The 23,875-nt window shown below is 39.9% G+C and overlaps 1 protein-coding gene across 1 annotated transcript in view; it reads right to left on the reverse strand.

Moving 5' to 3' along the window:
• The window catches only part of GADL1 (glutamate decarboxylase like 1), an 82,801-nt gene extending 59,249 nt beyond the window's left edge, over window positions 1-23,552 (reverse strand). The window contains exons 1-7 of the mRNA XM_005480969.4: window positions 23,090-23,552; window positions 11,723-11,892; window positions 10,794-10,920; window positions 9,042-9,132; window positions 8,333-8,439; window positions 6,769-6,884; window positions 80-159 (exon numbers count right to left, since the gene is read on the reverse strand). Coding sequence (XP_005481026.2) covers window positions 80-159; window positions 6,769-6,884; window positions 8,333-8,439; window positions 9,042-9,132; window positions 10,794-10,920; window positions 11,723-11,892; window positions 23,090-23,537 — 1,139 coding nt within the window. The 5' untranslated portion in view covers window positions 23,538-23,552. The remainder of the gene's footprint in view (window positions 1-79; window positions 160-6,768; window positions 6,885-8,332; window positions 8,440-9,041; window positions 9,133-10,793; window positions 10,921-11,722; window positions 11,893-23,089) is intronic.
• Between the last annotated feature and the right edge of the window lie 323 nt (window positions 23,553-23,875).

A 23,875-nucleotide genomic window follows, 5' to 3' on the forward strand; every position in this document is an offset into this window, starting at 1 on the left:
ATTCAAACAGGTTAGTTATGTACAGCACTACTGCATTTTACAAAGGCTCAGAGATCAGTCATGGCTTTTGCATTCTTACCTTTCATCTGTTTTGATGAAGTACACATTCTCTGTACCAATTCCCAGGAAAGAGGCTGCCTTCTTCATGGAGTAATGGCACTGTAAAAGAGAGAGGCACAAAAAAAAAGTACACACAATTAAACAAGAGAAACAAATTCCTTAACAGGGAACAGTGGCAAGTACAAAAGCACCTAACAGCCATGACAACAGCATACTGTAACACAAAAACAAAATTATAAGGTACATATTACAAAGCCCATCATGTACTTAATACACACAGAAAACTGGAGAAAATAAGACAAAAAAGTTGTGCACCATGTTTGAAATACAGGGTTAAGAAAAAAATTGGAAGCTCTACTTCATACAATTTTTCTTAGAGCTCATTCTGCATTAGAATGAAAAGCAGAAACTTTGAAGTGTCATCAGAGAAGAATTATTAATTGTTTCAAATTGTTTTAATAGAACTAAGTCAAAAATATCAATGAGTGTAAGAGCTAGGAAATGCTTGAGGAAAAGGGTCTAAAGTCTGTTTAACTCAACAGCCTGGAAACAATTAATTAGGTCTGAAAGTCCAAAAGCAGCACTCCTAGGAAACTGGACACTTAGTTAGGATGTGTATTTGAAGCTTCTACTACTTTATGTTTGTAACGATTCTGTATGCTTTCTCTAATCCCCAGCTGATGGCCACTGCCAGAGACAGGATACTCTGCTAAATTGACCTCTGCCCTCAAAACAGCAACCCATGTTCACAGCATCAAGGAGCTCAACCCACCAAAGCTTCTGATGTGGTAAAATGGGGATTTGCAAGGCTTTCAACATCCTATTCTGCAAAAGGATCTGGAAATCATGATGGTGTGTAGTTCATATGATTGTGAACCTCAGAAACTACTGTGAAAGCAAGCAGACCTTAGACAGGACTCAGCACATCTTCATAATTTACTGTGGATTTTGCATAAGGTTCCAGGGCGGACCAGTCTGCATTTTTCAGAAAATTAAGTTACTATTTTAGCAAAGAATTTTAGCTAGGTCTCATCACAGAGACATATCTGGATGAGTACACAGACACATGCAGCCCACTTCTCACTTTGCACTGAATAAAGGGCATCAGTCTATGAAGCCTGTGGAGTGCAAAAGAGGATTTTAGAAATGGGTGTTTATTTAATCAGAATGTGGTAAAATGACTAAGGTGAAAATGCTATTCAAGCCCACAGACCACTATATACTTTTTACAAACTTTTTTCTTTTCAACAAATAGTAATGGTTTATCTAACCATATTTCCAATGTTCACCCTTATAAGGACCTGCTCTGCTATGGATGCTCTTATTCCAGCACAAGAGCACTTTGGCTTATTCCAGAACAAGAGCACACTGATCTCTGCTTAATTTGTCTTCAAGATTAGCCTGGGAATTCAAGATACAGTAACCTCTTTAACCTGAGGGTACTTAGACATCAAAACTACCCACTTATTGCAGTGGAGTCACCTTTGAGAGTTTACCACATCCCATAGAGCTAGAGAGTTCTCAGAACCAAGACCATCCAACCCTTGGATTATCACTGCCCTCCTCACAAAAATAAAATTGTCTCTTTTACACATTATTACTGAAGGGTTAAAATGAAGTATACGCCAGCAAACACAAAGATGTCTGAAATTGCTGCTTTTCATACAGGAGGTGAAGCCAGGTGGTTAATTAATTCCATTTTCTTCCTGAGAGTTCACACAAATGCAGTTACTGCAGAACATAATTAAGAAAAATGTACAACATTTTAATGTGTGGGCATGAATATATTAAGGGTATTAAAGCCTGTCACGCTTATTTTGATGAGATGGATGATCTCAGAGGGCTCTTTTTCTTTATGACAAAGAGGTTTCCCCCACCATCACCCACTTTTTAAACAAAGGCATAGAATGACATGATGCTACTGAGTAGTTTTAAGAAAGCTTAATTTGTAACATGACACATCCACAAGGCCTTTAGGGCTCAGTCATTTAGACTGTTGCAAGAATAATAACATACATAGGTGGATAATTAGTCTTACATTACTTCAATAAAGGTAATAATGATTGTAAGAGGCTGTGTGTTGTTCAGCAGAAGTTTGGAGATGTTTTTGACTGATGAGTGAATCACTTCAAATACAAGTTGCCAGAAATCACTGATTTCTAGCCATTACTTTCAAATGAAAGGTATGAATCACCAAGAATAATCAGATCCTTCCAAACTGAATAAGACCTGCAAATTCAGAATACTAGTAAGCAGACAATCGGCAAAATATATATTTTATTATAAACAATGGTATGAGATACTGGAAGAAAGATAAAAGAGGCTTGAGGTACCTGAGAGATTATACCAAAAAGCTGAGGAAAAGAGAAGGAAGAACAGAGGGAATACGAAAACAAACAGGCTGCAAGAGAAATTATTTTTCCTTCAGAAGAACCTCTGTACTTCTTGGAAAATTCTGTCTTTCACTAGGACAGAAAAAGAACAAGACCCATAATACTACACATACTTAGGATATGCTTTCTTTGGTGAAAAAAGAGGTCTTTCAGTTATATTGATTGAAAACATGTAAGAATTTCTTCCCCCTTCTTAGAAGCCATTATGCTAAACTGCATTGCATCATTTTAAGAAAAAATATACCAAAGCGCATTTAGCAGCTACAGTCACAAGAGCACCAACTAATTCACTTTTCATAGTTCCCTTTCCAAAAAAAGGAGAAAAATATCCAGATTAAAAGTATTACTTTAAATACTGTGAGTTCAGGTTACTCTTGGCATGTCTTTCACAGTTTGTTTGGAAAAATTATTGAATCTGTAGCCATTTTGTAGTAAGAAATTACCATCTCAGAGCACAAGATCAAATCGGAACATTGGTGCATTTAAGATGTGCTGCTGTACTATTTTACCTATATCTAGACATAGTTTTCATCTCCTAATGATGTTTGCAAAGACAAGGTACTTTCTAGCTTCGCTCATTAAAACAGAAGACAAATTTGTATTTTCTTGATTTTAAAAAGTTTCCTAGAAACATGATTGCATAAAGCAATTACCTTATTATGAGATTGTTTTATTACCTTATTACCCGTTTTTGTCTGTTGTAATTTCAACAGGGGACAACATGATAAGTTAATGTTGTGTTCTCTCGCTTTATTACTTTCATGATCAAGTTGCACTGGGGAGGAATTTAGTTTCATTTAATCTAAAAAAACTGCTCACATCAGCATGTACATTTCAACTGTTTACACATCCTCTTCTACCCTTACTTGCCTCAAATTTACCAGATTTCTACCTTTCAGATCAATGTAGCACATACTTGTGCCAGAATAAAGTTTAGATGGGACTCAGATAGCAAAAGGGAATAAAAAGGTGGGCTGATATCTATAACTAGAACAGCATTTATCTCCTACAGAACCACAAATCATGCCTCCAGAAAGTGGGATATAACAATTACTCTTCTGCTTCTCCTGTCTCAAGGGGAATCACACTGCTATGGTCCAGCAAAAAGTATTACAGAGTAGCAGCATAAACAGTGTTCACTGCATATCACCACAGCTTTGAATATCTAAGCATTTGCTTACAGGAACAAGGAGCCTTTTTATTCCTGAAGGCCAAGCAGAATATGTGAGGACCTTGGGTGGGCCATGCATTAAATATACATCTTTATATTATCCAAGAACATACAAAAATACATAGCCCCAGATCACATAAGTCATTGAAAGTCTGTGCATTCCCCTGCTTTGCAGCAGGGCAACTCTTTCAACTTGACGAGTGCCAAACTGAAACTTAGAGACTTAGCAAATCAAGGCAAAAATAATTTTATTTCAGCCAAGGCCTAAAATGGCACAAGGGCCTTGAATGAACAGTCATGTCTTTTGACTCCTTGTCAATACTCTGTTCATTATACTCTCATGGCTTCTCCATGCCAATGCTCATGCCTGATTCTTGATGAAGATAAACTCAGGTTGGTAATTTCTCCAAGTTTTGTTTTACTTTTCCAAGTTTGTTTTGTTGGGAGGGTTGACAATTTGCTTCTCCAGGAACCTCTTCAGTTAAAACAAAACAAACAAAAAAATCCAACAAAAATGGAGGATGTTTGGATGAAGGGATTGAGTGTACCCTCAGGAAGCTCACAGATGACACCAAGCTGGGTGGGAAATTGATCTGTTGAAGGATAGGAAAGGATTTGCAGAGGAATCTGAACAAGCTGGATTGATGGGCAATGCCAAGGGTGTGACACTCAACAAGTCAAAGTGCCCAGTCCTGCACTTGGGTCACAACAACCCCAGGCAGCACTACAGGCATGGGGAAGAATTGCTGGAAAGGGGCCCAGTGGACAAGGACCTAGGGGTACTGGTTGACATCCAGATGAACACAAGCCAGTGTGTGCTAAAGTAGCCAAGAAAGCCAATGGCATCCTGGCCTGTATCAGCAGTGGTGGGGGCAGCAGGACCAGGGCAGGGATTGTTCCCTTGTGCTCAGCCCTGGTAAGGCCACATCTCAAATCCTGTGCTCAGTTTTGGGCCCTTCACTACAAGAAAGACATTGAGGGGCTGGAGCATGTCTAGAGAAGGGCAACAGAGCTGGTGGAGGATCTAGACAGTGAGGCCTGTGAGGAGTGGGTGAGGGAGCTGGGGGTGTTTAGCCTGGGAAAAGGCTGAACAGAGGTAACCAAGCTTATTGCTCTCTACAGCTGCCTGAGAGTGTAGCCTGGGGGGAGTCAGGCTCTCCTCCCAGGCAACCACTGACAGGACACAGCCTCAAGCTGTGCCAGGGGAGTTTCAAGCTGGACAATAAGAATTTCATCACAGGAAAGGTTAAGCACTGGAAGTTTACCCAGGGAGGTGCTGGAGTCACCATCCCTGGAGGTGTTCAAGAAACAACCAGACGTGGCATTTAGTGCCATGGTCTTGTTGACAAGGTGGTGGTCAGTCAAAGGTTGAACCTGATGATCTTAGAGGTCTTGCCCAACCTAAATGATTCCTTGGTTCTGTGATTCAAAAGTGCAAAATGTTAAATAAGAGTCAAAATAAAACCAATAATAAAAAAACCAGGATTGTATGACACCAGCGCTTCCACACTTGTCTCAAGTGTGGGCTACTGATTACATATATTCTCAACATGGCTTATCTGAACAAAAGTTTCCAAAAAGTCATCTAGCTTGGACTCAGTACAGGTGGATTCAAAACAATTATAAATTAATATGCCCATTTCCTCCCTCGTAACACTGAATAAACACTAGTGATCTTAGAAAATAGTCACACTATCTGGCTGTTAAAAGCATCAGTTTTACAGTAAATAATTATTGAGTATTAAAGACTACGTAGTTGTTTGAAGCAAACAAAGTATTAGAGATCAAAAGCATGGCCTTACAAATAATTTACCAATTCATTTTTCCTGGTCAAGTTTATGTTTTATGGTTTTGGTCTTCCTGGTGAAGCAGAGACATAAAAATAAATTTATTCTGGCAGACAATTAAAATTCCTTTTGACATGAATTTAAATGTTTGCTTATTTCAGAGTAAGAAAATATGTTGTAGTGAAACCATGCAATGAAATAAAACGTTACTTCATGATGAAAGTTTCGTGGGCTTTACTTCAAAAGCATTTATGGAACTTGCTTCAAACTCATTTTTTCCTCCTTAACTATTTTGAAGATGTAACATGAGGGATTAAGTATGAACTGGCATGTATTTCCATACACACACTTTTCGGAAAAAGAAAAGAAAGCAAACAAGAAAAAATATTTTTGGGGGAGAAAAAACAAACAACCCACCTTTACTTAGAATATGTGGGCTCAGTTCCAAAAGATGTGTTATCTTGGAAAACTTACACAATGCTTTCATCCCTCAGGCTTCTTCAAAATCAGCCTCTCATCTAGTTACACTGCAAACTGTTTGGAGCATAAACAGTCTGAGCTAAAATTATCCTAGTAAGTCCATATTTTCTAATACAACAAGGTTCTGTGCAGGCTTCCACTGGGGCTTTTATATAGTAGAGTCAGAATTCATAACAATTCTACACTAATCAAACTATAAGCTCTCAAAACTGAAGGGACAGGGAAGAGAAAAAAGCCTCCAAAATCTACCTTCAGAATCAATGTATGAATGTAACTCAATTTCCCACAGGCATTTTGGATTGATATTATTCAAAAACTTTAAAAACTGGCCAGGTATTTTCAATTATTTAAAGAAAAAATGTCTAAAGGTCCAGAATTTTTTTTCTGAGAGGCATATGGTGGGTTTGACTCTGTACCACATCCAATCTGTATATTCAGACATAGAGCAAAATGGGAGCTGCAGAGAGCCATCTCACAGGCCCACAAGTACTGAGTTTAGTACAAATTAAACATGCAGAAAAAAACCTTTGACATCCAAAACCCACCTACATCTCCTGCTAGACTTTGTGCTGTGGGAAATCAAATGCTGCAGACTTCCACATTACAGCACATGCATTCTGCTTCAGGTTTGCCCCATGTACAACCTGTTCTTGTATCAGCAGTTTTCAAAGCAGCAACATCTGTGTTTGTTTTCTGAACGCAAGAAAGCTTCTGCAGGGAAATTTACCATCAGACTTCTCCACTTTGCTCCAATATTCCACATCACACGCTGATGTCAGAATTTTTCTCCCAGTGCCCCATAAGATATGCAAATGATATCATTTTGCAGCTACTGAAAAAATAAAGTTCAAAAAGCTTTTCTTTGTTTTCATTTTACCTCTTCTGAAGCGAACAGAACTAGTCTTGGCAGACCTGAGAGTCCTTTCTCCTTTATCTCAGGGCAAAATCTGTACCTTGCTAAGTTCATAGCATACATATTAGAAATAGAGCCACCTGCAAAAAGAGACATACAAATATTGTATTAGCCACAGTATGAGTACCTTTCCTGCATCTGAGAGCTTGACCTATTAAGGGAAAAATAAAACCCACAGGCATCCTAGTGATGCATCCATCACAGTTTATTTCCTCCCCTGAAGGCTACATCCATAAAATGAACCTTGGGCTCTGCAGTAGGCATGGAAGCAGAGCCTGTTTGGATGCTCCTTGGGGATATTTTCCTCTTTGAGGAGTAAGAGCTGTGCCCAAGCAGTCCTTCCCAACCCTGGCACAGCACCTTCCCCTCTACACTGCAGCAGAACAAGCTCAGCTGCCTGCACCAAACTCAGAGCCTTGGAGATCTCTTGGGCAACCAGGCCTCAGAGGACCAAGGGAGAAAAAAGATCTTTGGAAAAAAAAAAAAAACAACTCAAAAATAAACACAGTGAGTGGGAACTGAAAGATCTGCAAGGTAAGATCTGGACAAGTTTTATTCACTTGGGACAGGTTTTATTCACCTAGAAGTACAAAACCAAAGCAGTAAGAAAAACCCTTACATAAAACTAGAACCAAAACAAGGGCAATTAATTTATCTTTTCTCAGTAGATCACTAAGTATTAAGCCAGAAATTCTTCTGTAAAAGCAAGGCTTCTACCAAAAATACACATCCAATTTGATGTGAAAAATAAATCCATACCAGTAATATATTAAAAAATAGGAATTTTTATCTTGTTTATTTTTCTACTACTCATGTGTAGGCTAGAATTACTGACTTTCTTTCAGTTTGGGAGAGGGAGTTTAAACTCATGTACTCATTTAATTTCTCTTCTCACCCCAAAATAGATATAAAACCTTCACAACTATCCCAATTATTTGTTACCTGAATAATCTGTGAAATATCACCATTATGCTTCACTATTTCAGTGTCGTGGGCTTACAGAACATTTGAAACATATGGTTTATCAAGCAGCTTAAGAAGTATCTGTTTGGCCTGCCTTATCATAATATTTAATAAAATTATAAAAATTCAAAGGAGTTAAGAACATGAAAATTCTTGCTCCCACAATTCATAAGCAGGATACAAAGATCTATGCCCTCAGGCACCAGGGATTGGCATCTAGCACATAAATCAGGTCCCTGTCTGTCAGCTCAGTTGACTTCTTCCCCATCGAGGCTGCTGGTATTGTTAATAAGGTCAGGAAGGGCATCAGCTACAAACAATTAATTTCAAGTAATTCCATATAATTATGTTTAATGTAGAAGTGTTTTCATTCTTTCACTGGTCAAAATTGCCAAATTATTACTAGAAACACATAAGATAAACCTAGAAATAAAAATAAAATAGTTTTGTCTACCACTACACTTTTGCATGCATTTTCAAATGTGCAATTTGTATGACTCAAATGTTTATAGAACTAATGGTATTAGGCAGTTTATAGGCAGCTTGAGGTCTGAACTGTTCCTACCTGGATTAAATATACCATCCCCTTCTTCCCAGCCTATGAATTCAATCATTTTCTTGATGACTGCTTCTTCCACCAACAGAAACACAGGGGATACTTCATATGTGTACCTGAAGAGAAATTACAGTATGATAATTGGTATTAAAACTACATAACTCATGGCACAGAGCATTGCTAAAACTAGACAAAGGCTTCTTGCACCTTTCTCTAATCTATCAGCAGCTGATCACCACCAGCAGTAGGACTCTAAACTAAAAACATTATGGACCTGATACAATAGAGCAATCCCTTCGTTTCTGGCAGCATCTCATTGACACTTCCACTCTAAAAGTAATACACCAGAGTGTTCTATTAATATAGGTCACATGCTTAAATTTCAGCTTTACATTTGCAAGTAAACAGTAGACAGGTAATCATTTGTAGTCAACTATGAACAGAATGCCTCAAAGGAAGGAACAACCAAGTTAAGTCTGATTATTTTTATGTACTATGTGAGATAAAACTCTAGGTTTATTAACTTTGAAAAAAACTCTCTCCTCATAAACCCCAACTTCAGCCAGTCTAAATCAGAGGGTTTCCTCTCCCAAAGTCTTGCACAATTCCTGCCTCTTCTGTAACACTGGAAACAGAAATCAGAGGCAAGGAAGCAAAAAAGCTGTTATTCCAAAAAGCATACTAATTCATTATCAAGAGGACAAAGAACTGCACTTACACACTGGGGTTCAGTGCTTCAGTAATGAAACGAGCCACTAACGAGTAATAATCTATTCCAGCATACAGCTGATTGAAAAATCTCGGGTGATCTGAAAAAACAGATGAAAAGCAAATGACAGAATATACCAGAAAAGGGAATACATCACACTCCCTCTCAGCTGAATGCTGGCCATTGCAAACCACAATTGACTCCATTCTCCCAGTATTCTCTGGATTTGCTGTCCTTTCCTAAAGTTAGACATTCCTTTGAAAGTAAATTTAATGAGCACTTTCAAGCTTCAAAACATGTCTTGAGAAATGCAAGTGGTGCACAGAATAATTGTGAGTTGTTCACAAGTTTTATAAAGCAAAAATAAAAGGGATTGACAATTGAGTATACACAGTGCCTTTAAACAGTGGTTTTGAGAGGCCACAGTCGATGCTCAGCCAAATTTTGCTAAGCCATAGAATACAGGATCACAAGCAGCTGTGCCTTTCCCCCCACCAGAGTTTCAACACAGAAAGAGAGAGAGGCAGTCTAACAGCTTGGAACATTTTGCTGCACACTTAAAATGAATGAGAAAAGAATTTATTTACCCTCCTTTAAACACTGAGATATAAGTAATTTTGACAAAATTCTATGCTATTGCTGACTGTAAAAACAACTCTGTTCAACAGCAGGGTCACCACCTGAATTTTAATCCATAGCACACAGCATTTTTACATGCAAAACTAGGTAAACAGTATGGCTCCATTTATATTATAGCTAGGGCTTCAATAAATGTCTATACTCAAAGACTATTTGCACAGCATATTTTTATATACCACGTCCTTTCTAAGGTGACATATTATAATCTAAAGGCAATTTGCAAAAGTAATGTAAATAGAATGTCTTTCACTAATTCAGTAATTATATCTGCATATTATCAGTACACTACCCCTGAAGATCAGTATCACTATTCTGATGTGGTTTTCAAATCATAAGCTCCCTCTCAAAATTATTTTACAGTTTTACTCTGCAGCAACAGAGATTGTAGCAGGGAATGCAGCCCAGAAACGCACAACAAACTATATCAAATGTCTTTCTTACTTAACAAAATACAGCCTAAGCCATACAACATCTGAAATCCTGAGCTACAGATTCACAGTGCCATTTCCTGAACAGATGTTGTTCATCCCTTTTCACCAAGATTGAATTACCCTGCACACGCTGCAGAAAGGTTAGATATAGAGAACTAATCCTGCAGAGCTGTGGTGTACCGTCTCTGAAACACTGCAGGCTCTCCTCTCATGGTGTCTGGAACAGGAATTACTGCCTATCAGCAAATTAACAACCTGCAAGACTATTGCTCAAATAGAACAATAATAAATGGAGGGTCGTCATCGCTAAGAACATATGAGGGCAATGATGGTGACTCCAAATCTCATCACTCAGACAGCAGGAAATCACACAAAAAGGTCCTTCTCCTGCCTGTTTTGCTAGACTGTTATATCATTTGTCTAGGTGACTTTCCCAAGACTTCAAAATGACAGAATCTACTATTAATGCAAAGGACATTACGTTAATTACTTTTGATAAGTTTGCCATTATGACATATATTAGTCAAGCCTATGGTGACCAGAACTCAGTAGAGAACTGTTTGCACACTTGTATAGGCAGAAGGGAAACAAACACTCACATTCCCAGTTCCCTAAAAGGTGACAGAGGTTTGTAAAGATTATCCCATCTAAGTTAGCATGCAGAGAAACTGTGCTTAAACCCCATTCCTACTGGTTTTGACGCTGTATTTTATAACATCACGGCAGAGCTGCAGGATCTTCTGATGACATTCTCCAGTGTCCCTCATCTCCAGGTCAAGAATCTGCTTAAGCTTCTCAGGGGCTTGCCACTCACAGACCTAGTGATGGGGAGCAGGGCAGACACCATCAGTGAACAGCTTAGCCAGGAGCAAGAGGTTATAGAGTACAAAGTAATCACCCCATTCAGCTCTGCTTTCACAAAACTTCCCGTGGCAGGGCAGTGTGCCATCAGAAAATAGATCCAGTAAGCTGGCCTCACGGGATGTTGGTTTTATCATGTCTCAGGCAACACTCAAGCATAAACATTAGAGTGGGAAATGCTGAAAGGCAGAAAAGAAAGAAGCCTGCAGCTCAAATTCTGCTGCTAGCTAAGGATTTGTAATCACAGCATTTCAGATGCTGCTGTGCCAAGGGGTGGGAGCAAGCAGTGCATGCCCAAAGGCAAGCACGGTTTATTTGCAGGACCTCTTCCCATACAGCCTCTTAAGCAGGTTCTGCAGAACCCACAGCAATCTTATAACATTGTTCTTTCACGGTGGTACCACACCCACTTTCCTCCTTCTCCAACGCCTGTGCCTCTGAGGAGAAAACAAATAACTCAACCCCACTCCAAACATGAAAAACACTACAGTCATTTGTGATCTCAAAGAAAATGACCTTTGCATTCTGAGATTAAAAAAAAAATCATTTTCTGGCAGATATGTATGCTAATTTATGTTATTGGAAGGTTTTATAATATATTCCTTATTAATTTGTAAGGCTGTATTTTATTTTGGAGCCAAGCACAGACTAGAAATGATTTTGAGGCTACTTAGAGTGCAATAAAATAGAGCTTATAAAAAATTGATTTATTGTTCATTACCTTCACTACAAAGTTTCAACAACACTCTATGGCTTTACCTTTTCTGTTACATCATCCGCTTTCTGGACAACTTCTTCCATTACAATCTTACACGCCTCTTCCACAAACTTCTCTCCTGCTTTTGAGTCCATTATTGGACCATTTAGGATGACCCCATCCACCAAAACAGCATTCTTCTTCTGGAGCATCTCCTGCTTGCAAACACCAACTGTAAGAGAAATAACTCATAATTAAAGCAAGGATAAATAAATAATAAACTAAAAAAAATATTCTTTCCCTGCTGGAGATTTAGTCAACTTAAGAAAAGCCTCACATGGACTTTTTATCCATACAAAAATCCCAGATTTTGGTGGAAGAATCTTTACAGACAAAAAACCCCAAACAGATTACTTCAAACATAGACTGTTATTCTGCAAGCAATAACAGTCTACTTGTATTGTACCTACTGCTTTCTCTAACATACAAAAGCATGCAAGGGACCTTCCAAATACAGAGGAAAATACAGTTCTGGCTTAGAACATGTTACAGCTGTACAAATAGAAATACAGAGAAAGATAATGGGCATCTTTCTTAATTGAAAGTGTTTCCCTCCACAAGCCATCCCTCTGCTCCCAATTTTTCATGAAATAGCTTTCAACTTTGTGTCCTGTATCTTTATGCTGCTCCTTCCCGTCAGCCAGTCCCCTTGCTCAGAGTCTTCTGCATTCTTTGCAGTGTGCTTCACTGATCCACACTCCCTGGAAAAAACCCTTTCAATGCCACATAACCGTACTTCTTTCTGCCCTTATCCCATTAAGTGCCCTCAGTCACTAATTACAATAATCTGCTGGGCAGATGATCTGGTTTATTTTGTTTATTCCTTTCTCCAGTGATGATCTCTTTCCCCTCCCTCACCTTTACCCAGGAGACATACTCTCCTCCATGAACCCTTATTTTACTTCCACCTTTGCATTACCCCTGAGAGCTCATCCAAGATGCTTGTGAGACAGTGGCCAACAGTGGCAACTACGTATCTCTTTCATGTATTGATTTCGTATGGCAAGATCAGGACTCTGGTTTTCACCAGCATAAGGATGAAGATGAAACTGAGACATTTGGAGATATGGAGGGAATAGATATTTGAAACAGTATCGCGCTGAAAGGAGAAGCAGTAACTACTGTAACCAAATTATCTGGGTTACAGGCAGCATCTGTTCACTGATCCTGCTTGAGAATAGCTGAGGTCTATGGAGCCAGGCAGCACTGCCACCATGGGTTGTCTTCATTTACAGTGAGGATGGGGCAAGGCTGGGGTGTATGGAGGAATGAGTGTATGTTCTATGCCTAAAACAGCTTTATCTTATTGCTTTACTTTTTGCTCCACTTGCAAAGCAGAGAACACAGGTGGCTCTTTCACAGGTTTAAACAACTGAATTTACAGAGGACTGCCAGGCACTGCAGTCTGACACATTCATCATGTTTATCATAATTACAGCTCCTCATGCACAGGAGGACTTAGAAGAACAACAGTGATGCTTAGAAATGTGCATCACTTCAAGGTCCATTGATTGAAAGAAACCCTGCTAATCCCATGAGCTTTTATTTTCTGGTGACTCAGAGAAGCTATTCAGTTCACTTTGACTTATCAGGGGAGATACAACAAACAAGACAAAATTCTAACATGAGATGGGACCTCACACTTCTCATAATGCTGCCAACAAAGCACAAACACACCCCCTCTCCTCGCCTTTCTGAAATTACATCTATTTTTAATCCAAATGGGCAGCATACTAAATTTTCCTGAACATAGTAGCCTTCAGTCCATTGTTATAGGAAAGGCATAAATGTTCCTACTGGACAGAGGGAGAGCAAGCAGGCAAACAGTATTAAATCTTCAACAGGCAAAGAGGGAAAATCACAGACATCAAAAACGTCAGTTCTCATAATGCTTTCCAGCACACCACAGCAGAGGCACTGTAAAGAAACTGCAGCTTTGAAAAAGTCTTAGATGCTTATCTCTGGAAACACAAGCTAGTAGGTCAACTTTATAAGATTTAAAACCCTGGGTATTACCAGGAAATTGAAGGCATCAGGGCTTTGGGCAGAGAGAACAGAGACTAATTTTGTGTTGAGATTTAGTTATTTGATGCATAAATAGCTGCCATAACTACTATTCAGAGTTTAACATAAATACAAAAAAGAATTTCAACCTTAACATCACCTGGAGAGTCTATGATCTCTATGTATGCCAAAGGTGTTATGTTTCTATGAAAAATAGGAGAGGATCTAAAAAAGAACTCAGTGGAAGACTAATATCTATTGCAGAGCACAGATATTGATACCTCCTTTGGTTACAAGCAGAATTGATGGCAGAGCAAGAGAACTCACTAACTCTTTAACTTCTTTTTTTTTTTTGTTGGTTTGGGGTATTTTTGTTGTTGTTGTTTAGTGGTTTGGTTTTGGGTTTTTTTGTTCTCCATAAACTCCCTGCTAGAAGCAGAGTTGTGAAAAAGATTTCTTTTGGTACCTCCCTTAGCCCTATTCCTGTCACTTTTGCAAAGAGATAAGATACTAATATTTACATGGCTTTACAATGATCTTTTTACAGGAATTCTGCAACAGCAGAACTTTCCATTACTTTTTCTACCAGGTCTTTAGGGAACTGAGTCATAGGTCTAACAGCTTCCTGTTTGAAGCAGGTGTGTTCACCTCTACACACAGCTTTACAGTCTCCCTAGGATGCTTTGTGGATCCTGAGGAAGAAGATATGATCTGGAAAATGGGTGATGGTCTATCCCTAATCTCCATATCTGTTTCAGAACTTGAGCACAGCCTATGAAAGAAAGGCAAAGCAAAGAGGTTAGAAGGAAGAGATGGAAGACAGACTTCATTTCAACAGCATTTCACCTGTGTAAAGCTCCAGCAAAGAGTTTGTAACTCTGCCCATATTTTAATTCATCCATAATACTCCTTGCAATTATTTACCACTTCCTCAATAACTTTTTTCATTATCACTCATAATTTCAATCTGAATTTGTAGCGAATTATACCCCAGAATATATCATAAAACCATTACCTGAAATTAGCAGAAACTTCACAATTTAGCACTTACTTCACAATCAGGTGTTAAATCAAGCCCCAAGCACACACATTTTTCTAAGATTACACACATTTTTCAGGTTTCAGAAACCACTACTGGATACATACATTCTTCTCATCCCTCGTGATCTTTCTGCAATTGATGATACCTAATCTTCTACTCGTACTTATCTGACTTCTTGAATCCTTATAAGATGATCAAACTCTTCCCTATCAAAAAATTATTGTGTGTCCTCTTGGTTGCAGTAAAACCCTGAAGAGGATAACTAAGTAGATGATAAACATCTGAAATTCCATAATTTTTTTTCTTTTTATCACATTTTTAAAAGAGGCCAATGATCTATTTATTATGCTTTAGATAGATTAACCTCCAGAAAGATTCCAGTTCACTTTCTATGTCACAATTAAATAGATGCCTTTAACACATTCTCAGAGCTCAGCATCCAAGCTAAGAAACACACACTATGCTGATGATACATATTGTGTCTTATAAAAAAAAAATCATTCATCAAATGCTCACATTATTTTCCAAAAATTTTGGGCCTTTTATATATCTGTATCAGACGCAGATTGCACTAAAGGAACATGACTTTCTTCAAAGTGGGAGAGCCCACTTCATAGAAAGAGCATCTTGTCACATACACCTCTTTTGTTTTCAAATAAAGATAGGGAAGCCATTTAGAGATGTAACTGTAATAAATATGTTCTTTCCTATTTGAGAATACAGAAACATACTCTGAAGCAGACTCAGAAAACAGACTTCCAGAAAATACATCAAATACAATTTCAGCCAAATGGCTCCAGGCTTGAAACAGAACTAAAAATTTAGCAAATTGAAGTGCTTTAACAGAGAGATTAAGAATTACTGACTGTTAAAGATATTTTTCTGCAAAAGAGAAGACTCAATTCTGCTCCAGTTGAAGGCAATTGGGCATTTAGCCACTGGCTTCAGCAGCAGCAAAATCAAGCACATAATTCTCGTATTTCATCGTGAAAGAAATATTCTATTACAGAAGCCTAAGTATTTCCAACCAGCATTTCATTTTTATGATCAATATTATTTTCCCAGCAGCAAACATAAATTAATTGGAGTTGGAATAATATACAGGAAAAAATAAACATTTTTTCAGATGTTTCTATATCTTTATGTAAGTACTACATATATTTTAAAAGCTTCATCTGTTTCTTTATTTGACTGCTCAATCCTTGCACTATAAAAAGAAACTGAAACATTGTACTTGGCCCATTCTAACAATATTTGGGAGAGTAGCATGAAATTATCAAAAAGATTTACTGTTCACAAGGTGAATGAGGAAACAGAAGGGAGCTCTTGTGAAAGAGTAGCTTATGTTTGAATGCCAGAGCCAAATCCTGCTCAGTTTATACTGTATTAGCCCCACTGACTATTTGGGGGAATGCAAAAATCTGGCTTCGACCAAAGGCCTATTTCTACTTTGCAACAAATGCAGTAGTAATTGCCAGCATTAATCAGAAAAAAAAATTAAATTTCTCATTCTGTATGATCTAGTCATGAGTCTTCTTTCAGTGTGTCCAGCAAAAGAAAATAAGTGCTTTAAGTATCAAGACTCCACCATGTTTAATGAATTACTGTGGTGCCAGATCATGTATCAAAGCATTAAAACATACTTGTCCCACACTATGCAGCTATTTGAGTCCCTTGGTATAAACAATCTTTAAAGCTACTTCTGTTTCCTTAATCACTGCTTTCTGTACATATGAATAAAGTAAAACCACTCTAGTCTTAGGGCAAAAATATATTGTTTCTTCATAAACTGATTTCCCAGGCCTCTCACCAAGTAAAGGAGATGCAGTTTTCTTAAAATCCAATATATAAAATTACTTGTTGTCCTGGAAAAGCTATCCATATGAAAAAAAGGAGTGGGCATGTGTATGGTAGGGCTTATGCAATTCCCCCTATATTACATATTCTTGCTTTGCAGATTTATGGACCAGGCCTGTGGATAGAGAACAAGTTGGGTACTTCCCCTCAGAAGGTCAGCAGCAGCCACCCCCACACAGGAATCCTCTGACTGAGAAAAGGCAAATGTGACCTTTATAGAGAAGGACCCAAGGAAAACAAAGTGCTTGTGTCTGGGCTCCAAAACCCCTGAATAGGCTCATTGAGCTCGCTGCTAGCACTGAACAGCAACAGCACTACAAATGGATCCTATTCTCCATCCCACACCCGAATTTCCCTTTCCTAAAGAAAAGGTTGGGAGAATGAAATGAGAGGAGACACAGAGATGGATATCCGACAGGAAATGTAAGGACCATGCTAGGACAGAGGTCCTGCTTTCAGAGGTATTTCCTGACCTCTGAGGAAGGACTCTTTCTAGCTGAATGCTCACAACATGTCATGTTGTGCTGTCCTAGGCAGGATTCATTAAAAAAAAACAACAAAAAGGGCAAGTAAAAGTTAAAATATAGGATTCAGACATTTTTATGCAGCCGGTCCTTGGGAACTGATGTTAATTTTTCATAACAACTCTGCAATGCCCTAACCAATAAGTGCGGGAATGATTTGTGCTGTAACATTTCCAATTAGGAAGAAAGGCTGTGGAGAATTGGAATTCACCTTGCTGCAAAACTGAGAAACAGCAAATGCCAACTATGAAATGGAAATCCCAACTCCCTGACCCCAGTGAGATTCTTTCTCACATGTTCTAACACTTAACACCTGCTAACAGTGTAGGAAGTATCTGAGAAACAGAACTCTTTTCATTTTAATTAAAAGTTGTGCGTTGATGGTGAACATCTAATGAGCATTCCTTTTTCAGTGGAAAAGTTACTGAATCTGCAACATACAATCAAACCACTGTGTATGGTATAGAAGAGTTAACTTCAGAAGGCTGAGTTCAAACAGAAATCATGAATACAGGTGTGACCCACATAGAACATACAGAATCCCTGAGAATTTTATGGTCCAGTGGAAAAAAAAAAAAGATTAAACGAAAACACAAATAGTTTTTTTTATCCAAATGGGAGTTCTACAACTTGTTTTAAAAGGGTTCCTGACAGCCTGCAATTTCATGCAAGAACTATATTTTTAATCATAATATAAAATCAACTTTTAGCTCCAGTCTTTCAAAAATCAACTAAGAAAGCAGTAATTTATAAAACTGAGTTTAATGGGATTCAGTGCAAGTTAAAATGTAGAAATAGATGAAAAGTCTAAATTTCATTTTCAGAAGTTTCACCTGCACATTCAAGTTACAGTCAAAACAAGTATTTTCCTCTCACTTTTTCATATCATAAACACTTCCATATTTTCTGCTTCCTACAAAGGATTTCCAGTTGCTGTTCAATAACTCATGCCCACAACACAACTGTGAGATATGCCCTTATTTACTAACATGGGGAAGCTAGTGCATAGCAAATCAGAATGTAACTTTCCAGACCACTAGGTTCTCTGAACTAGTTCCTACATAGATATTCATCATTTATTAGCCTATCACTTCAATGTAAAAGTAGTTTAAAGTAGCTCAGTGCACTTTCAAAATGGAGAAAGTTGCCCTGCCCGGGCTGTTATAACGCTGCTGGTCACATCAGCAGAGATTGCTCACACAGATGAGGGACCCAGCAGGGCTCTGGACACATCATTTCAGGTTGTGCCCACCATGGGTTTCCTACCTGATTTTGGGAAAGCACTCCTGAGCTGCAAGAGGCCAGGCTGCTGCATGGCACTGGCAGGGGCCAGCAGAAGACCCTAGCAGTCCTTTTCTAGAGCATCAGTCCGGATGGTGCCCGGTGGAAGCCCAGATGTGATCCTGCTGTGCACACTAGGGCTCAGCAATGGCAAGATGAAAGAGATCCAGACAGAGGCACCACACTGCCTGTAGCCTGACTGCACCCAGAAAATGGATACCTTATTTTGTTTGGGGTTTGTTTGTTTGGACCATGCCAAAACTTAAATCAGTCATTTGACCTCAGCTTTAGCACGGCAACCAAATACCAGGTACATACAGCATTTGTCACCTGCTCTTTCCCCTCCAGGCTGGTGCCAGAGCTTTTTAACATGATATATTGGCCCCAAAGAGGGCTCAGTAATCCCTGAACAATGGAGTAGGGCTGCTTGCGAAAAATTAGTTTAAGCAGCTCAATGAGACCCTGCAAGCTGTCTTGCAGTGTAACCAGCAGAGGGATGCCAAGCCACTTTAAGACAAGATTTCCTGTTGAAACCCTGACATTTGCCAATGCACAAGATCATATTTATAAGGCTTTTCAGCATACATAAGATGAGATGTGACAAAGGGCAGAGATAGCTAAGCTGCAGAGACACAAGCATTTCCAAATTATCTAGATTTAAGCAACTACTTCGTAGAGTCATTGCTACTTTGCTGACAAAAGACTGTGGTCACTAAGAACGACCTTTCTCGTGACATTCATGAGACTGAAAAGCTTCTGGTCCAGTGGCTTTTACTTTGAAAGACAATTCTATTTGCTGACACTTGACAAATTTTTCATTAAAAAAATAAAGATCACATATACTCAAGAAATGGTAACAGAGATGGACATTCATACATTTGAATCAGGTCAAAGACACCTTTTATTACCCTAAGATGAGGCCTGACAATAATTATTGACAGAAATAACCACTACTGATGTGCTACAAGGCAACAACAATTTGCCTTTTCAATTTATTATTCCCTCATTACATATGTATAAAGCCCAGTAATGCCAAAATAAGATTACTTGTGTGCACAGATGGGAGAACAAAAGGGAGGAAGTGGCCCAAAATTAGCCATGTCCTGATGAGTATCCTGGACTTATCGATGCTTTCAACAATTGCCTCCTACAACCTCTGCAGTTTGTGGCACAACACAAAGTAAAAAAGGCCATAAGAAATCTAACTTCTGATTTCTGCAAAGCTTGAAGAGGTAAACATCTGGGATGAGCATAAAAAACCATCTCAAATTGGATCACAGAGTAGGAGGAAGTCAGAAATACAGACATCTACTTCAGTGTGTCCATTTTTTCTGTCTTGAATACGTAATAAATGCTTATGCAAATAGAAATGATCTTTAAAGAAGCAGGCAGCTTAAAATAGTCAAGAGCAGGGAAATTAAGGCAAACGAAATCTAAACTGTTTAATAGGCAATAATAGCTGAATCAGTATGCAACAAGATCTCATAATGCATTAAAAAGTGACAATTCCTGGTTGTATAAGTGACAGTTTAAAAGACACCTTAATCAAGATAGAAAAGTTATTTACTGAACTTCTCAAATGTCAAATTAAGCTTCTTCACTAAATGTTCATTAACCGCCAAGAAAATTCTTATTAATTTTAAAGCACCATGAATGCACTCACTCAGAATGGCTTTATTTGATGCAAGCTTCATTTCTTGCAAAATGATGTCTCCCTTCCTTTGATGAAGTGATATTAGGAAAGATCCAAGTATCTCTTTTATCAGATCAGATTTTAAGACACAGGAGAGATCCTATCCCTCTGCTCTGACCAAAATACTAACCTGAGTGTCACATTACGAGCGCCTTAAAGTCTCCCTAACTCCCAGGGTGTTTCACCACGCTTCACATTACAGCTGCTTGAGATGGCAACATGGCAACACCTTACACAGAATGTTTGCCAGCTCACCTCCCCAGTCTGCTGGTGGCATAAAACCACGTAACTCCCCATTCATACCAAAAACAGCCTGAGACACCAGCAATTCAGAAGTTTAAAGGCAGAATATTGCACAAATGCTGGCAGCTCTCTTCCTCATGTGATTTCCAGCTCTGACTCTGTTAATGAGCTAGCAACCTGCTTGAAACTCTGCTTAGCACACTCAGATATATGCCCCAGAGAAAACAGCTCACCTATTTTTTTTTTCTCCAAATACAGAATTTACCAAGCTTTCTCCATGCCAAATCAACCTTGGAAACTACCCTGATGCCAAATGACTGAAGTATATATGCAGTTAAGATCCCTTTCTGCAGCTAGGGGTAGGAATTTACAACTTGGCCCCCTCTCATTAATGGGGTTTTGCTGTCTTTTGTGTGAATGAAAGCATAGCCAAAAAAAAATCCTCTTACTCATCCATGCATAGTCATTAATGCTTCCCCTGTGGACAGTGGTGATATATGAGAGAAATTAGGCTCAATTAGCAATCAGCAAGATGAATTTCAAATGGTCACTTTCAGATACATTGAGGGGGTTTAAAAAGGGGGGAAAAAAATACAACAAGGAAAAGAACCCAGTATCACCCCTCAGAGGGCTCCCACTGTGCTCACCCCAGAAGCTTCTGCAAGTGTTAACTCTCTGCACGTTCAAGTATCCACTCCACTTTTCCAGCTGTGCAAAGCAAACACAATGCTAGTGCTGCAACAGGCAGGTGCCTTCAGCCTCTCTCCCAGGTGCTTTCCAACAGGACTTTAAAAGATAAAAGCCCATAATATCAGTACTGAAAGGAGAACTGCACTGATCAGCCCAGAAGGTCTAGTTTTAACAATGGACTCATATCCGCTTATGAAAAAAAAATAAAAATTCAGCAGGCAGCAAAGTTGTACAACCTCAAGAACCACAGAGCCAAATTTCTACAATAACTTGAGCTACAATGTAGCCTAACCTCACTCACCATCCCACTTGGGAGAAGCTCATTCACCAGATAGAACTTGGCAGAAAACACAGCAAATCACCGAAGACAAAAGAAAGAGAGGTCTGTGAGAGTAGAGGATTCCTCGTGAGAGGGAAAGTGCAAAGAAATAACAGATGCTACACATGAATAAGGTGAGACTGGAAAACCTGCAGCAACAAGGGTGGAGATCACATTACCACACGTTAGAAACATTCTGTTTTACCAGCCAAAGCCAATAGCTTTGGAAAGAAAACAGGAAGGAAATTAGGACTTTGGGTAGCAAACAACAGGCAAAATTTGAACAAGAACATTACTACCCAGCTAAACGACCTGGATCTCAGTCTTAGTGACTGCTGGCAGCATATCTTTGCAGTTGTTTTGGCAGGGGATATAAATATAAGCTACATCTGAAGCAAATGATTTTGGGAGCTGCTGTCACTCATACAGTACTGCCCCGGCTACTCAGGTAGAACAGCTGTCCTTACAGTACAGCCTGAAACTACTACAGGCACCAGAACATATTTACTGCACACCAGAACTGTCATGTAACTTTACAAGGCTCCTTCAACTTACATCAAATAAAGAAAAAAGGGATCCACTGGTTTTAAAAATATTAAGTTTATGCAGTTTTCTTTCAAAAATATGATTTTGCTCAGAGATTTTTTTTAACTAATATTGTGCCAATAATTTGGATGAGCCACGAATGCAAGAGACTTCTCAACCTGGGAATAAAAGCTTTTTCACTGTTTCATCCATGTTTAAGGTAAAATATAAAAGAAATTTATTAGATCTCAAGTCTATTTTGATGCTTTTCATAAGAGAGTCACAACTTGAGATAAGTTAAGAAATTCTTATCAAGAATATTGATCTTGTGGGAGAGGGGGAGAGCCATCTGCAAACACTTTTACTATTTTCTGACTTAGCAATCAGCTTCCATTCACAAAACCAAGGACTTCCTCCTTTCTTAACCTTGCAAATTTAATCTCTGCATTTTCTAAGCTCCTCCGGCAGTGTTTTGTATTAGCCATACTTCATCCACAGTCCCAGCTTTTATAAATATATGGTCAACGTTCACTTTTCATTAATGATGCAAGGCCTTCCTCTTCATGCGGGCAAAGAACTCGGTAACACCTTTACAAAACAGGATTAACTTCTCCCTTACTGAGACCTTTTGTTCCAAAGCAAATCCCTATATTGCTATGTATCACTATGTTATTCTGGTGCCTGATGAAAAAAAAAAAAAATTTAAATTTAAACTAAAGAGGCACCACTCTTTAAAGATAACTTATTTCAACAACAACAAAAAAAAAAAAAAAAAAAAAAGAAAAAAGAAAAGAAAAAAGAAAAAAGAAAAAAACACTGCTCTGCAGTGTTTTTATGCCAACTGTTGCAAAGTCTGCACCTTATTAAGCCATGCTGGCCACGCTGCTGCTGCGCTGTAACAGAAGGAGGTTACCCCGCAGGAGGATGCCCCGCAGGCAGGCAGCCCTCCACCTGCGCTGCGAACCGACCCTGCCCTTTTCCCCTGCCCCGAGGCCCCTCTCCCCGCCAAGCCCGGGGTTACCGGCCACGGGGAGGCTGCAGGAGCCCCGCAGGACGAGGAAAGTGTTAAATGCGCCCAGCGGGGCAGAGAGCGCTCCGCTTCCCTCCCCGCAGCCTGTGCCGAGCCCTCCGCCCGCAGCCCGGCCGAAGCGGGGCCACAGGAGGGACAAGGGCAGTGTCCCCCGCCTTTACCCTCCATCCCGGCGTCGCGCTGGCCCCGGAGAGGAGCGGGGGCGGCCCCGCCGTGCCCCGGCCGCTGCCGCAGGCTCCGCTGTGCCCGGGCTGCCGGGGCCGCTATAAATACCCTCGGAGCGCCGCGCCAGGCCGGGCCGGGCCGGGCCGCCCCTCCCGCGGGGCAGGGCGAGCGCACGGCCGGCCACGGCCCCGGGCTGCCTTCGCTGCCAAAGCAAGGGGTTGTGGCGGCCGCTGCTTGTGACAACGGGATTGTTTCGCCGCCTCTAAAGCCTGAGCGGTGCCTCAAAGCCCCGCCGGGGCTGCGGGCTCCTCGGCAGGCCGGCAGCCCTGAGCAGGGCGCGTCCTGCCCACCGCCGGCAAGCCCGGCCGGGCACCGCCGCCCGCCCAGGGGATTTGCTACACAGTCACAGAAGATTCTGAGTTGGAAAGGATCCGCAGGGATCATCAAGTCCAACTCTTACCGCTCAGTGCCCAGGACATTCCCAAGAGTCACACCATGTGCCCAGGAGTACTGTCCAAATGCTTCTTGAACTCTTTCAGGCTGGTGCTGTGACCACTTCGCTGAGGAGCCTGTCAGTGCCTGACCACCCTCTGGTGAAGAACCTTTCTCCAATATCCAACCTAAGCCTTCCCTGACACAACTTCAGGCCATTCCCTTGGGCTCTGTTGCTGGTCACCACAGAGGAGAGATCAGTGCCTTCCCCTCTGCTTCCCCCCACGAGTAAGCTGTAGGCTGTAGTGAGGTCCCCTCTCATTCTACTTCTCCAAATTCCACAGACCAAG

This window comes from Zonotrichia albicollis, chromosome 1, assembly GCF_047830755.1.
Source record: "Zonotrichia albicollis isolate bZonAlb1 chromosome 1, bZonAlb1.hap1, whole genome shotgun sequence".
NCBI lineage: Eukaryota > Metazoa > Chordata > Aves > Passeriformes > Passerellidae > Zonotrichia > Zonotrichia albicollis.